The sequence below is a fragment of the Pithys albifrons genome, chromosome 4, assembly GCF_047495875.1.
Source record: "Pithys albifrons albifrons isolate INPA30051 chromosome 4, PitAlb_v1, whole genome shotgun sequence".
Classification (NCBI taxonomy): domain Eukaryota; kingdom Metazoa; phylum Chordata; class Aves; order Passeriformes; family Thamnophilidae; genus Pithys; species Pithys albifrons.
The window spans coordinates 68,448,675-68,466,360 of NC_092461.1; the positions used below are offsets into that span (position 1 = coordinate 68,448,675).

At 38.1% G+C, this 17,686-nt stretch overlaps 1 protein-coding gene across 2 annotated transcripts in view; it reads right to left on the reverse strand.

The window, feature by feature from the left end:
* XKR4 (XK related 4) overlaps positions 1-17,686 on the reverse strand; it is a 241,973-nt gene continuing 224,287 nt past the window's right edge. The window contains exons 3-4 of one of the 2 annotated variants that reach the window (XR_011697742.1): positions 15,344-17,477; positions 1-4,835 (exon numbers count right to left, since the gene is read on the reverse strand). Coding sequence is in view for 1 of the 2 variants with exons in the window: in XM_071554526.1 (XP_071410627.1) it covers positions 16,531-17,477 (947 nt within the window). In the remaining variant the exon portion in view is untranslated. Of the gene's footprint in view, positions 17,478-17,686 lie in introns of both variants that reach the window. The other variant, XM_071554526.1, reaches the window with a different exon arrangement.

Genomic DNA, 17,686 nt, shown 5'->3' on the forward strand with positions numbered 1-17,686 from the left:
TAAAATGACCACAGTGTACTTTATTTAATGATTTTGGTACCTTGTGTTGCAATAAAATAAAAAAAATCTACAAAATCCAAATATATAAAATTTTCAAGTTTCCCTTTTAAGTTTTACAAGAAAAATCAAGTTGTAACTGAGGAAATTTGTTAGTATGAAGCACTACTTTCAACTTCATTTCATCACAAATTGCAACTTACTTAACAGACCAAAAGAACTATGGTACTGCAGTACATCAAATACTTCACACACTGTGTTCTTTACTATAGCACATGTAACCTCTGCCGCAGGAGGCAGTGGTCTCTAGCCAATAAAGACACTCTTCACAATCTGAACTCTAAAGGAATGTTTGTATACATGGATTCAGAATATATATATTTACAGGAAGATTTCTTTTTCTTTTTCTCTTTTTTTTAATAACTATTTTGATTCTTCATTTCAAATAAAATACCAAATACATTTTTACAAGGTTTACAAGTCAAAGCACAAGTTCTGCAATGATTATCATTCACCTTTAGTCACTGTGCTTGTACTGGGGGGGATATCTACACAGTTCTATAAACATCAATGTAAGCCTCCATCATTTTATTTCTGCAATAGTGACTAAGGAGTATAAGCACAGTAACAATTATTTTAGCACAACAGTTTACAACAGAGAAGTGAGAAACTATTGGTCCATTCTGTTCAATTTGCTGTTTATCTTCCAACAGTTACGTTAGTCTTTGTCACATAAATTGTGTACAAGAGAATAGTTAAATAACACAACTTGACTAGGAAAGAGCACACATTTTTAAGGCAAATTAATAAGCAGCTTATGGTGTTTTTTTGTTAAACTATACCCCAACAGAACCTAAAAATAAAATGTATGTTCTGCAACTGTCAATAGTTATGTCTTCTTAAACTGATCTCTTTTCTAAATTGATCGACATGGCTTTGAACCTGGTAATTCAAAACTGAAAGAATTCCTCCCCCCAAATCCCCAAATACAGAAAGTGCATGACTTCATATGTGCCAAAAGAAAACAAAAGGCAGCTGAGGTAGTTAGATGTAAAATGTATCTATGAAAAATAACTGAAAAAATAAAGTCAGGACATATACAGTAAAAACCCACACAGTTGAATTAATTTCATATTATGCAACAACTTTAAGAAGGAAACTTTATGATTTCTGAAAAAGAAAGTAGTAATAACATAGGAATGAACACAGAAAATACTATTGGATTTTGAATTTCAAGTATTCAAGTGTATTTGCATGTGCATTTTTTTACAGGCTTTATATAGTATTAGGAAGTCATTTACTTTTTATCAGCCATCACATGAGGTCTGGCTGACCCCTGGGACTGAAGCTCCTGGAAGGCAGAAATATACTGTGAGTGTCTGAAGATGTGCGACCATGTGTGCCCGGAAGCACCACCGTCTCAGCTTGGGTGAACTTCTATGCACCCATCCGCTGCTGAGGTCGCCTGGGAGTCACAGGGCTGGGGATCCCGTGCCTACATCTTCCAGGACCTGATTGAACAGATGTCCTGGAAGCCTGCCTGGGATGTACCCACACGTCTGGGTCCATGCAGGATGTGTCTGTGTGGTGGGGATCCGCCATGTGATGTTCCTGCAGAGTGGTGTGTACACACCCAGACCAGGCAGCGGCCCCGGGCATGCAGAAGTCCCCGAAGAGAGGATAAGCCTCCACCTTGGACCCCAGGGTTACATCTCCTCTTGGACCTTCCTGACTGTGCCCAGCACCATCCCATTTCAGCTTACAGGGACCTTTTCTCATCTGGAGAGAGGGACAGTGTTCTCCCTCTTGCAGACGGGACAGTCTCCAAGAAAGTGTTACCTTGAGTTCACTCAGGATGAATAGGGATTTGGGCTCGCATCATGGTCACAGAGCTCCAGCTAACAGCCCCTGGCACAGAGGCAGACTCAGCCTTCCTTTCCATTCCTGCCTACCAAGAGGAGCAGGAAGCTTTCACTACAAAATGCCCAACTGGAGTGTGTGTGCATGAAAAGCCTACTTGTAGGACACAGATGAATTTGGAGATGTGTTCCTGTCTTCAGTAGCAACAACCTAAGAACATCTCATTACTAAATGTGCAGTGTGCTGGCTCTTCTGAGTCCTACTATTGGATCCCTCTGCTGATGATTACAAAATGGATATATGCAACTTGTTATCACGAATTCTTCACTAGGAACCTGTTTTAAAGAGCGTCACAGCAGGGAGCATCACAAACTGAAATAGTTGGGATATTTGATGGTGGTTTTCTTTTTTTCTTCCTTTTCTTTCTTTTTTTTTTTAATTGGCCTGTGAAAAAGTAGGTTTTGTACTTCTGAAGTGTGCATATACACCATATTTCATTTTTATTTTCTATTAAACAAGGAAATGCTGAAGCCCTTTTTTTTCCCTTTTCCCTTTAATGTTGCCTTTCTAATGTCCTTTTATGTTGATAATAATTTTCAAACGTAATGTGTGATTTTGACAAACTTCATCTCTAGCAGCCCAAAATGAGGAGTCACTGATGTTCATGGAGTGCTATGGTGGCAGAGCTGGTAATAGGCAATTATGTTTACACATCCTACACATTGTGGCCTTTTAGTTTTTCCTGCTGGAACTAAATGGAAAACTAGAAGATTGGATTGTGAGATTTCTAGATTTCTTGATGTATCATGATATTACAGCTTTCCCCAAAATGTTTGTTAGGAGTTTCTGCTCAGTTGCTGAGATTTTTTGAGCATGAGAGGAAGTAGGGCTGTGAGAATCTCAGTTTCTCGGAGAAGTCAAGGCATTATAACTTTATGTAAACTTAAGCAGAAAAAGATGCTCTGATTTTGAAGGGGGAAGAAATATTTTCCAGGCCTGATCTCATGAAACACAAAGATGCTAAAAGGCACACTTCAGGAATGGATGTAAAAATCTTTTTTCTGCATGTGAAACAAGAGTAAAGGCAATCCTTTGTTTCCCCCATGCATATCAGTTTGCAGAGGATAAAAAACTAAAACATGATTATTTGAGGACTGTACTGCACCACCTATTCAACCTGGGTCCTTAGCACTAACCTCTACAGCCTGAGCATCCAGCTTGATGTTTCAGTGTGTTGCCATTGCAAGTATTTGACATACATAGTCATTCTCTTCACTGTATCACAACTTTTATTTCCACCTTTTCTTTCCAAATACAAATAATATCTCCAAGTTTCATTATCCACAGTCAACATCTGCCCCAAAAAGAAGCAATCCTCCTTCTCGCCACCAATTCAGTTGTGTTAGTGGAGAAACTGCAAGAGAAGAGGATCTAACTGCACCTGCCTGATCCTTTGTGCAATTGAACTGCCTCTGTTCTCATCCTGTGTGACCCAGAACTAAAGAAGGAGGTGGGATATGACAGGATCCAGATGCTAGATCCATTTACAGGGGTTTCAATGGTGAAGCACAACAGGCAAGTATCATAGAGGGCCAAGGTGGCAGCCTGGGAGGGGAAACAGAAGATTAAATTTCACACTCCAGTTTGTCCATTTTTTCCCCTGGAGTCCAGTGACTTAGGCTTTATAGAAAGAAGTATATTCTTCTTGAAATTGAAATGTATAGCTCAAAAGATAGTTTTCTTTCATAGAAAATATTAAAATATAATTAATATATTCATAAGCCATCTGAAAATTAAAAAAGACATTTTAATTCATCCTGGAATCCAGCCAGGTATCTTGGCCTCATCCAGAGATTGGAAGACCTAGAAACGCTTTAGTATTATTTACAGTGGACTATTTTTTTAATATAAAGTCTGATACTGCTTCCTCAGACATTCTTAATGACTTAGTCTAATATGTATTTGTTGCACAATGACTGACAGTCTCACTTGTTAGTAAAGTTCAAGTGCACTGTAAAGTAGTTATTAAAGACATTCCTTTAAAAAACAAATTTTATTTAGAGGGACATTGTGAAATTTAAAAGCAAAATGCCCATGTGGTTTCTCCTGGGACTTACTGGACTCCATTAAAATAAAGTAATGCATTTGCTATGGTGGACCTTCAGAGAGGTCCTTTATGATTATAAACTGCCTGTAATCAAAGCAAATCCCATAATAAACGCTCCTGTCCAGAGCACAGGTGTAACTATGACTTATTGACATGTGCACCATGCAGAATTTTTCCATCAGTCCTTTAAAACTGTCTTTTGGTTTGTTTCTTTGCTTAGCTGAAGAAGGTTTTGTAAGCACAAAATGAAGCACTGGTATGAAGTCTGTCTTTTAGCATCATTTACCTCATGTGAAATTGCTTTAGATGGCTCACCTGTTTTACTAATAGCCTAGAAACACTTTTGCACACATTTCCCCAAGCCAAATCAAATTCACTGGATGACCTGAAAACAAACTTTGAGTTCTGTAAATTAAGAGGTGGAGGGTGGAAGAAGATGCAAAGTAGTTAAGTTTATCTGGGTATACATTCTCTTGTAATTGCTGAAGAATATGCTCTTTTTAATTACTACTGGATTAATTAATATGATTTGTAGGAGTCTATGGACATCCAAATGTCCAATGTGAATTAACTGACATGCTTCTTGCACATTGCAAATTTCAAGAGAACAATGTACACTGAGGAAGAACAGTAAAAGTTGGTTTTACTTTACTTTTTTTTTTCCCCAATACAAGAAGATTACAGAGAGCTGCACATAGTTTCAAAGCACAGCTGTACTCTGGAAAATTAATATAAAATAAATATGGTAAAGAACAAAGTTTATTGTGTCCCAGAGGGTTCCACTTCCACTCGGCTTACAGTGAGAAGATGAATCTCCCATTTGCTAATGCCACAGGTCAAATCCAGAAGTCGAACTGGGTTTTGCATGGCTCTGCAGCATAAGAAATAACAATTATTAAGTTAACATTTTATTAAAGAGGCAGGTGAGCGAACATGGGAAGAAGGGCAGAGGCAGCTGCTGCTGTAGAGACAGCCTTATATATGGAATGGCACCTCCAGGAAAATACCGTGATGCTCATTTGTTAGAATAAATATTACCTTGTTAATAATGCACAACTCAGAGAATAGAGAGCAAAATATCTGTCCCCTCAACCAGAACAAATTACACAGGGGACAGTTTCTGCCCTTGAGAATCAATGGGAATTGATTTAAAGGAACAGCAGTCCTGTTAAAGAAGAACTGCAGTGGGACGGCAGATCTTTGCATGCTATTCCAACATGATCCTCGTTAGTGGCTGTTCTGTGAGTCAGAAATTATCTCAGAAACAAAAGATACTGAATTCTAAGTTGCTATGGGCATATACCAAGGCTTTGGAATGATGAAGTAAGATCAGTTGAGCATCAAGGTATGACAACTGTCTTTAAAACAATTCCTGCTTTGCACTTGAAAAAAATACTTCAGTATTTGTAGTTTTAACTTGGTTTTCCATCTCTAACTATAAAGGTTATCCCATGGCCAGATGTCATGCAGAGGAATTTTCAAGTTTTATACTATGACATTAGAAAAGGAAGTTTCTTAGGTAACCTGAGCAGTCTTCTCTCATTGCACGAGACCCATAAACACAAGATGAAAATGGAAGAAAACACAAGGAAAATCATCATAACTGTATCTAGTAAACTTTGCCAATGTTTTGAGTGAATCTTTGAAGAAAACGACCTATCAGGATATGCTACACCTACAATCATGCATGAGCCTATGGATAACACCACAGGGTTTTCTACTGAAATCAGGATAAGACTGTTCCTGCTTCTAAACAACAAAAACCTGATGATAATATCTAACATAGTTGAAAGTCCTTCCAAGTAATTTCCATGATGAACTGAGTGACAGAATACCTGAGTATGAACAAATGCTATGAGGTCTTACCTACTCTAGAGATTCACAGTTGTTCCCTAATTGTAAGTGTTCAACCACATCTATTGATCTCCATCTTCTCTTTTTTTTTCCTGCTCTACACCTTTGCATCTTGTCATGTATGTGCTTCTTAGCTGTGCATGAAGAAGTTGATATGAGGACTATTAACACTAAAGGAACATAGACCTGAAAATCCACTATTTGCTTTTGTGTGTACTATGTGACAAATTGAGAGCATGAGAAAATGCACAAGCACGTGAACAACACCAAGCCTATAATACTCCATATACAGAAAAGCCCATCTTCTGAGCCTATTTTAAACCTTATATTTTGTCTGGAAGCCATCTGAGATTTATCCTCCATAAAGAAGATTATAAATTTTTCTGATTCATAATCTATTATAAATATCTATGATTTCTAAATTTAACCATCAGTGGCACAATTGCCATACAAAATCCTTGTCTCCCAGGCCTTAGTTTGAGACACCTTTGTATTTTATTGCTAATAAAAACCTCCTGTCTATAGCAACAAAGTTGTATCTAAGAAATATCTTTCACTATTTCCCTATGTGTTCCATTTACTTTGTAGACTTTTTTCAGTCAACATCTTTCCCAGAGAGGAGAATAATTGCACCATAAATAGCATTTTGGCATTAAGGTTTGTTGGTTTGGGTTTTGTTGGTTCGGGTTTTGTTGGTTCTTTAGGGGTTTTTGTGTGTTTGTTTTTGCCCATTAGAAGACTCTGCTCCTCCCTTTATCCACTGAAACAGCAGGGGCAGTTTCCACAGTGTTTCAAAAACATCTCTTAATCCTGACCAGAGGAATCATCTCTTTGCTTTTATGTCTTTGATCTCTGGCCTCCCTGCTAAGGTCAACAGTGGAGATGTTCCACAATGAAACATATGTACGGATTACTCACTGACATACACACAAGTGCACTCTGTGCAGCCTGACTGTAAAGGGCTGTGACATCATCCTGCTTAAATCTCTGTGTCAGAAGGGGCGCAAGCTAGAAGAGCTCTTGCTGAGTCCTGTGTTGCTGTCATTGTGTTCCTCCAAGTACTAGACTCAGGTCAAATTTTATACCACCCACTTATTCCTAGTCATTTTTATAAACTGCAAGTGCACTAACCTACATTTTTTTCTCATGGTAAAAGGATTTAAAATCTTTGCGGATCACAAGCCTTTCATTATTATCAGGTTTATTATAGGCAACATTCTATTTTTTCCCTTCTGCTTTGTGTGAAAGTAGCTAAAATGTACCTGTGTGTTGAACAATGAATACAATATTTTCTTCACTCATTCACCCAGTACTTAGTGCTGTTACTAAATGCGGTTATGCGTTTTGTTACAGTAATTTCTTCAGGATAAACTGTTCCATAACTATCACAGTCATCTCAAAAATGAAATTGTACTGCTGCTGGGTAGAATGACTTTTTGGTTGATAAGATGAATAGATGACCAAAAGGTAATTTGGCCAGCTGCCCACTGATTGCAACTAGAACTATCTTGAACCCAGCAATCCTCTTTTAAATACAACACCTTGCATGTATAAAACAAATCAAATGGGTAAATGTTTCATAAGATGACTGATGAAAGTTTAGCTAGGATGAACTTATTAATACTGCATTTCTTCTAGATCTTTCTTTCCAGTGTGGGCACCTTGCTGAACACAGTTAACAATGTCTTTCTTTTTTTTCCTCCAAGCTGATTAATACTTGCTTATGGGACCTTGATTACTGCATTACAAGTCACAAATTTGCAAGATTAAAAATGTCTGTTGAATTAATTAGCTGGAAATCAACCTATGCACAGCTTGACAAGTTCCAAGCTGTTCCTAAAAGGAGGAATCAATAGCAGCCACAAATACATGACAATATGTTGGCACTTTGTGACTATAAATAGTAGCAGTGGCCCTCTCTGCTGACAAAGGAAGATTTTTCATTGTCCACACAGTTCTGTCTAAAGGCTAAATCCTGCCCAGATTGGTGTGACAATCTCACCAATAGCTAAAATGTTCTTAGTGAAATATCTCCTGTGGGCCAGTCTGGTAACCCAGGAGGAGCTGGAGCTGGAAGCGAGCTCCCACTTTGTCCTCACTTTCAGCCTGAGTGAATGCCGCAGTGCCGGTGCCGGAGCAATCACAGCACTTGTGGGTGCTGGCTGACAGGAAGGCTGTGTAAGTCCCAAAATGGAAATGCAGGGAACAATGTTGAAAGTCATTAGTGACTATTTTTGAACATTCCCTCTGTAGTTTCTGCTGTTGCTTGACCCAGTCATGACAATTTTAGATCTGACTGTCCATAAATCACATCCTATTGGAAAGTTACTAGTTTTGTCAAATACTGTCCTTAATGCTGAATGGTGACTTAGGTCAGGAACTCTAGACATATATCTGAACTTCAGAGAAGCAAGTGTCTTCACTGGCTAGTAGTCTCTCCCTCAGCTTCATGAAATTTTAAATTAATTCTTATCAAACATTGTCTAAGAAACAACCTGGGATAGACAGATAATAATGCAGAACATACTGAAAAAAATCAGTAATTAAAATTGCAGAAATAGCTACTGTGTATGCATGGTACAGTTAAACTGGCAGGGGTATTGTTTTTAAATACATGCATTTGGAACTTATCTTCAGTACACAATCCTTGCAAGAGCAGATCTTTCCTTCTGAGAGCATGTGTCAGAAAACTGCATATGTGTTGGATAACAAACACTCTTCAGTTAAAATGTAAGTAAATGTAAGTAAACAATACTAATTATTGCAAGCTATTTTGTACATAAAATACAGACAATGATAACAGATAAACAAATGCAACCAACAATAAGTGAAAAAAAGTTTAATTGATCCCTTTGCCATTTTCCTATATGATTTTTTCCTTAATTAAGTAAATATGATAGATCTTTATTTTATACAAATTTTCCTCACTTTCTTTTACCAAAATACTTAAGATTATGAAATATAGCATTGGCATAGTTTCTCCATAACTTTTTGTTAAAGTGCTGGCACAATACATCGCAAACCTGTCTCAAGTAATGACTAGAATGTATTTTCCAATAATGTTCTTCTCTTTTTGCAATTATCACTTCATTGCCCTTGATAGCAATGCTCCTGATCCTTCTCTTTTGGCTTAGAATTTAAATGAATTATTAGATTGAATCCTAATAGAATGTCAGGACTCATTGTCATGTGTATACACACACACACACACATATATATACACACGTGTATATCTATAAATGCATTTGATACTGTAAATTTGCTCCCAAGTTTAAGATCCTAATATTTTTATTATGATTAAAACAAACACCTTCACAGCGAGTGTTCATTATAGCATGCTCCAAACTCTGGACACAACTTCTTGTATTCACCATAACCTGGGTAATTTGCACATAACTGAGAGTCAGATCCAGAGAATCCAGAGAATCCATGTTTGGATTGATAGCATAGAGCCTGTTTGCCCTTTGCTCAGCCCAAAATGATCCTTGTTTGGCAAAGGAATGGGATTGCAAAGGGTATGCACCTTGGGTTCAGGGAACTATAGATAAGCTACACTTGTAGCTTTGGTGCCCATACAAAGTCTGTCTGAGCTCCAGCGAAAAACCAGGTGAACGTGGTCGCAGCATTAGCAGTGCATTAGCACACAGTGCATTAGTAGACTTGATTCAAGGCAGCATGTGGAGATTCAGGCTTTGTCACAGTGCTAACCATGTTCATACAGCTTTTGGAAGGTGAGCAGAGTGATTTTGCTTCTTTCCCAGCTGTTTACTGTAGACATTTTTCTGGCTGGATGTAGGAAATGCCACTGAACTTTCTCAACTTCAGTCCTCAACACTAAAGGGACCAAACATGTCAAAATACTACAAGTATGTCTACATTGTGCAGGATAACCTTATGTTTTCCACAAAGAGGAAGAACAGCCTCAAAATATGAGGCAGGGAGCATTGCCCTTCTCCACAGCAGTGTGCAGCCCTATATCCTTCCCCTGAGAGACAGTAGCTAGAGATATGAATCACTGCTAGCTGAAGAGATAACAGCACCTGGCTCTCCCCTTGATCTCTGCTTACCACTAATCTATTGCTGCAAAAGCAGTCATGAGTATTTCTGTGCAAAGCTCTATCTGATAGCAGCCCAGAGGGCCCAAATTCTTCCGGTAAGATGGGCAGAAGAATACCTGCTCAGTGGACCCTGGCAGCCTTAGGTGGGAGATAGGAGCTGAACCACCTTATGGTGTTAACAGCAAGTTGTTTCTGACCAAGTCCAGGAGTCAAATTGTAGGTGCTTGAGCATCTGGCATGAAAAATGTTCAGGTGCATCTAGTTTAGTGCAGTTTGGAGGATCACAGTATTAGCCTGAGGCCCCCAGTGTGCCTCTGCTGACCTCTACATGTGTGCTGCAAGGTACTGGGTATCTGGTCCCCGACTGTTGTGGCTTTCATCCAGCTCATGCACAAGTTTTTTCTCTCTGTGGGCTCTTTGGTGCATGAGGTGGGGAAGAGAGTACTGGATTATTAGAAGGCCTTGCCCTGAGCAGACTTGTAGCACACAAATGTAGTCTATGTCTCACCTTAGTACTGTTATGGCTCTACAGGCTCTTCTAGACATTCAACTAGCAGCTTTTTTATGTTGAGAAAAACACTTAGTGAAATTCTGTTTTGCAGTACCTTTACACACTAGGTGGCTGAGTGGAGACAACTATTTCCTGGTCATTCCTGGAAATGAGATTTTTTGGTTGCACTTTAAAGATTCTTGGCTGTTTTTATTTTGTAATGCTTTGCATATGGAAGTTGGCCATTTATATAAAAAATCATGTAAAACCTATCAATGAATATAGCATCAATCCCTCTGTTGTAATTACACATGAGCTTCATTCTGACTTCTCTGGCTCATGCAAAGCACTCTGTTAATGTGCAGAAGAGGACTTTTTGCCCTGCACCTTGCACATCTGTCCTCTTTGCCCCAGGATTCAGAGTAGGCACACAGCTTACTAATGGGTACATAAGATCCGCTGCATAAGAATGACACCCTAAGCATTCAGAGCAAAATATAAGTACAGGAGCCAAGCTTACACATATAGAAAGTGTCCTTTTAATGGTGGTGCTGGCCAGCAATTGGCTTTTGTAACAATCATTGGAAATGACTGATTTCAGAGTTGCTTTTCAAAGTCTTGTTAAAAGGATCATGAAACATCAAACTTGTCAAAGTGGGTATATTCTTAAATGTTTGAACTAAAATGGAAAGAAAAAGAAATGTTTGATTCATGCTGAGCTAGCACTAAGTTCATAGTATGTATTTCTGGTTGAGCCAACTGACATGCAGGCTCTTTGGAAAAAGCATATCTCCAGCTGGCATCAGTTTGGAGCAAGGAGGTGAGGACTTCCACTGCTGTGGTCTGAATTTCATGTAGTTGTTAGCTCAGTGCCAGGAGCCTGATTTTGTCATATTCATATCAGTGAAGAAATCTCACAAAAGTCCTGAGGTCACTAAGGTAAAACAATTGATTCAAACATTAAAACAGTTTTGTAAATGATCTGTTGATCAGTGACACTATTCTCTGTCTCTCCTGTAAGTAAGTCTGCTCACACCAGATGTGAGAAGAATTGGATCACTCAGCAATCTGTAGCCAAATGAAAATAATAACAGAATTTGTTTCAACAAGTTTTTACATGTAGACTGCAGTAATCTGTCGTGGTTTTTTTCGTTTGTTGTTTTTTTTTTAATTCTCAGATATAAAGACTTCTCATTTTGCATTTTATCCCTTTTATCAGAATAAAGAAGAATCGATTCAATGTTGCAATGAAAAGACAGTTCTATAAACAATCAAGGGAGGATTTCATAACAATGTCTCTGGTATATAGATGACTTTCTGCTGAGAGCATGGGCTTCATGTAAGCTAGTCTAATTGCTACAATTAGCAAAATTAAATGGCTTATTGTGTATTTAGACAATTCTTCCAACATTCTCTATTGTTATACTACAGAATTAGAAATTGCAGTGTTGGACTTTTAAATTCATGGACACATGTTGTGATTATTTTCATAACACACACCTTTGTAGGGACCCAGCCTAAATAAGATTGTTTAGATAGATGCACAGATGCAATTTACTCTGCTTCCCACCATGCACAGGAGCAAGAGAGGCAGTGGTAGGACCCCAGGAATCTGCTGAAGTCTTTTTTCCTTGGCATTGTGAAGGCAGTGCAGAGGAGGCAAAGTAAATCTCTGCATCTCAGTCACTCCAGATTGCATGGTTTCAGGGATGGAGCAAAGGGCAGTGTCTTTGGGAGCCGAATCACTGGCAGACCCAACTAAAACTCAGCACAGCACCACTGCTGAGTCTCTTCAGTAGCTATAGGATCAAATCACAAAGATTTCAAAATTGTTTAACTTGTGTTCTAAAAAAACCAACAGACTGGTTTTGAATATTTACTAGTCAATAAAAAGTAAATGAACATATTGCATGATTGGGAATCCCTTTCCAAATAAAGCAGCACTTGTACTTCTAGTACCACTTATGAATTGCTCTTTTGGGGAAATAATGATGTATTGGCTAGACCATCAAATGTTTTAAACTAATATGGGTTTAATAGCTGTTCACCACATATTAAAAATTACATCTCCAATAAAATTGTAGTTTACCTTCTCTGCTTAAAAGTTTACGAAATCAGGTTGTTGAGGTCTAGCATTGAATTTTGGAAGGACAATTTCTCCAATGTTATAAAAATTAATTAGTAGAGGATTTGTTGTTTTGTCAGTGAAAATATTATTAAATGCTATCAACCCCATATAGCCCAAGCACAGAAACATTGTTCTGGCAAAAGAAATATGTTTAAATTGCCATAAACAAAATTGGAAATTATTTTTTTCATTATTAAATATGCAGCAAAAAGGGTATTGCATATATTTGCAAAGAAGTTTTTTTCAGAAATATTCAGCACAAATAACTTTTAAAATAAAAATTCTATCCTACATTATTTTATGTTTTCTGAATGAACATGGTTATAAATTGCCTCTTCTTTATCTAATTAGAGTAATGAATAGTAGTTGAATTGTCTTTTCTGTAACAGACAATTCCAGAGTCTCAAAATTTTAAGACCAATTCTTTAATCAGATAAGTTACCATTAAACCTGCTGACAATTTTTTTTAGTTCATTAGAACGATGCTTTTATAATTCTTGCTTCTAACATAGAGATGTGATTGCTTTTCTTTATCAGAATGTAAATATGAAAATATGAACATTTTATGTATGTTTCTGTATTTTGGAATGAAATTTAAAAGGCCTGATATTTTTCTTTTTTTTTTTTTGTGCTATTGCTGTATAATTAAACTTTATTGATTTAAAAACTGTGTTAAAAATAATAGTGCATATTATTAACTATTCATAAGGCCATCACAGAATTTCAACATGGACTATGTTTAATCTTGGCAATTTCTATAAAAAATTCTTACAGCTTTTAATGTGACTATCCACAACAATGCAAATTAGGAAACTGCCATGTGGTCATCTGAGTGCTAAGATTCAAATGGCCACCCTGTTCTCAGTACAAGTATCACTGGTGTCATGAATGTAACAGAGTAAGGTTTTGGAGAGCAAATTTTACCTTAGTGTGTAGTGATTGCTCTTCTTCCTCAAACAGCTGGATTCAATTCTGAGGACAAGGTGTACATTTGTAGTGCTGCATACATATATATATTTTATATATACATATATATGTGTATATGTCACTCTGCACTCAGCCCCTGTTTAAGATAAGCGTTTTTACAAACATTATTTGAAAAAAGTAAAAATGTTGGGAGAGTAAATTAAGTAAATGGTAGGCATGAAACACCACATAAATAACACCTCTGTGTCCTTCCTTCCGAAACTAAACAAGAGCAAATCAAACAAACTGATCCTTGACCTTCTTCAGAAGCCTTGCAAAGCAAGCACTGGTGCAGAGCTTAACCCTTTAAGTTCTCTATGGGGCAACACTTCAGTTCTGTAGGTCCCTGTCAAAAAGCTCACAGCTCTGAGGAAGAGCAAGAGGATGAGAGGGACATCAGAAGAGGACAAGCCCTGCTGAGAGCTGTGCAGCTGCTTCTCTCCCCAGGAGGTACTGGAGGGTAGGTAGAGATTGCAAAGGATGCCCGTGTGCCTCAATCAGGCTTAAATTTCTGAGTTGTTAAAGCTGCGGCAAACACTTCCAGCTGTTTCCAAAAGAAACCCTCATATCTTGGATCAGGAAGCTTACCATTTGTCTTGCTTGTAAACAAACCCAGCAACTTCCTTGCGTGAACTAGCCTTTGATTCTGGAGAGAAGGCTCTGCTGAATTTGACAGGACAAAGGATTTGCTCCAAAAACCTTTTTGTAGCAGTTCTTGAAGTGGTATGTTTTTTGACAACACAGGAGTGCTTTTGTCTGAATAATCAGCTATATCGCCATGGAGAGAAGGGCAATCACTTTGTACAAAGCTTCAGGTTTGTACTATCAAAGAATTGTTTTATTAAAAAAGTTATTATAGAGGCAACTGGCCACTGCTTAATTTGAAAATACCTAAGAAACCCTTGGAGCATGGGTGTTTTCTGCTCTGTGTAAAGTTCCCTCTGCCTTGCAGAGTCCTACACTTCCACAGATTTTTTTGTTTTGAGGACCTCGCCCCAGCAAAGAACAACAGGTATCCAACATTTCACTAATAAAAAAAGTCAACAATAAAAATGGCTAATTGAATGCATACAAATAAACATAGTCTGTGTAACCTTGGCCATTTCATAGTACAAATATTCATAATAGGAAAGACTGAAATTAACCCAGCAGCATATACAGCAGTGACTACACTGAATATATCTGACAGTGAAGATTACAATACCAATAATCAGGTCTCCTCCATTCTGACAATGCCATTTACAACAATAACTCTTCAGTTCTGCTTCGCTCTCCTAAAATGGATTAAAATAGCTATAGCAAATTCTTCTGAGATCACCTGGTGTCTTTACAAGCCACTTACATTTGAAGCAGGATCCACAGTTTATAGAGTATTCTAAAAGTACCCATGTAGGCTTTCATATGGCATTACACTGCAAAACAAATCCATAATGTGTGAAAACCAGGTTTATGTCAACCTGAAAAAGCCATTTCATAAAATTCATGGACCAATTCTTAAAATCTAAGCTATAAAGAGAATGAAATGTATTAAAAGATTTGAGGTTTATAAAAAGTAACTTTCTATACCATATTTTTACTTTACAAAAATATTGAAATAATCCATGAGTTTTTCACTTTGCACCAGATTTAAAAAAAATACTATCAAATTTTGACTTGCACCTTTAATGCATTTGAAAGCACCATCAGGGGATACTTTTAACATAAAGGATAATACCATTGACTAGATTTAGGGAGGTATTTAAAACCCAAAAGCTTGCAGCAAAAGCACTCTATTACAAGAGATTCAACATAATTTTTAGACACATCTGGACACAAGTCTTGAACAGGCAGAAGAGGCTCTTCCACATAACTTGCTTATATTATGCTTCGGTGAATATACTTACTAAGAGGTGGCTGAAAGCCTTTAAAAGACATCACTTTCACCTTGGGTGGGAAAAATCAGAGCTGTCTCTACATGTTGAGAACTTGGTTGTTCTTTCCTGCTTCTTTTTCTGGTAGGGCTTGTGCCACTTGTTATCTGTCCCTCAGGCAATACCAGCTTTGCAGTTATACAATGTTTGGCACTAGAAGGGTATGGCATGTCACAGTCTCTTGTCACCCTTGCATACATTCACACACTGAGTCATGCATTCCCAGTCCTGAAACAGTGAAGTTTCAGTGTGTTTATCTCTTTGTAGTTTCTTCTGAAATGTCTAAATGGGGTCCTCCAAAAAGTATAGAATATGACATTTATACTTCCCTGTTCTTTCACTTTTTTTTTTTCAAATTGAACACTGAATCATGATTATCATTTAATGTATATTACTACATGTTAGAGCTCCTTATTTCTCCTGAAAACCAGAAGTGAGCTGCATAGGTTTCTGTCAAAAGTAATATCAAGAAGTTAAATTAAAGACTTTGAAATTCCACAGAAAACAAACAGTTCTGTTAGTATTATTTTTATGACCTAATTAATAAAAATTTAGTTAATTTTCCACTGTCAGCCTTACAAACTTGATAATGTATCTTTTTCATTAAGAACTATTTTGCAAACCCATTCCAACCTAAATGGTTGATTTACGGTGTTGCTAAAGACCACTATACTCCTACTTTTTCTCCCAGAAAACAGTTTCCAAACAGCAACACTGTGCTACAGTTTTGTTATTTTTGAAAAGGTGTGTTTTTATTCGGTTTTGCCATTGATTATGGAAATATCAATCTTTAATTTCTAAAGTAAAATGCACTACTGGCTAAAGTTGAAAGCTGTGGTTTGATTGTAAGTACTGTGCAGTCAGAGTTTCATAGCAGCAAGGGGTCATGAGTGAGTTTCCCTAGCTGAAGTAACTGATCTGTATATGTGGGTCAGCTTTTGGGGTTTTTATAGGCTTTCAGATGATTCTGCTATATCAATGTCCTGCAGACAGACTGCACGCAGTGGATCAAATGATAATCATGATGATAGCCAGACTAAGAACACTATAGCTTGCTGCTCTACTTGTAGTACACAGTTTAGTTATTCCTACAGCCCTACTGTCAACCCTTAATTTGGACTGTAACAATGAAGCTTCTTCAAGCCATGTTTTTGCTTTGTTTATAACGTGGTTTCATATTCCAAGCGCTCTTGGATAAGGGTGTCATCTTTATACTGTAGCCGTGGAGGAGCAGGGGAACATTCAAATGCTAAGATTGCCTTCCTCAGGCTCCTGTCCAACACGTGTCTCTCCCATGCCGGGTACCTGTTCCTGAACAGATCAATTTTAATGACAGACTCCTCAATCCTTGGTGGCCGGGATGAAGGCGTGGATGGTGCGGTGGGTCTCACCTGAAACACAGGCACACACCCATCCCTCTCTGCAAACTTTTGATCCCGCTCGCTTGTGACACTGCGGTTGTTGGAGATGGATCTTAGTGTGCTTGTGGCCACTTCTGGGGGGAGGGTGAAGGCAGTGGCAGGGTCCTCACAAGCACAGCTTGGCGACTGCCCAAACCTTGGTCCATTGGGGTGAAAGAAGGCATAGTACATCAGCATAAAAACAATGCCTGTTAAAAAGCTGCTGAACACTACACACAGTGCTGGTATGGCAAATGCATCGGAGATTGGAGGGGCCTTGTACAGATACCAGAGAACACTCAAGGCGGTGTTTTCTAAAAGGATGACAAAATAGTAAATGAAAAGCCTACAGCGTGTCCTTCCTTCCTTGACATTGAACCAACTGAAGATATAGATTATTCCAACAACCATGTCAAAAACTATCTCCTCCCACTTAGTGATGCAAAATTCTGTCTCGCAGTGAACGATCCAGAAGGTCATGATGCACCAATGCAGCACAATGAAGATCCCAAAGTACAGCTGGAAAACCGAGGCAAATAGAGCAAAAGTAATGACCCTTGCTGCAATTGTGAAGAAATGCCAGCAAAACTGGATTATAACAGCCATATAACTGATGGGTTTCTTGTCATCACGAGAGTCACGCAGGGCCTTTTGGTAGGAAGCCAAAGCCCAAGCCAGGGATACGAGAGATGCTGCAGCAGTAAGACCTAGAAGGAAACAGGAGATGCAGTTAAGGCATAATTACCATGCCAGCATTTGGCTGAAACCACTGAGATCCTTGCTGCTTTAAATAATGTTCTCCACCACTGACATAATAAACCTCTTCCTACTCCTTTAGCTCAGAGAAATGAACTCCTACTGCTGAGATTTCATTGCTCTTACAATGCTGTATACACACCAAAAAGAGTAGCTATCA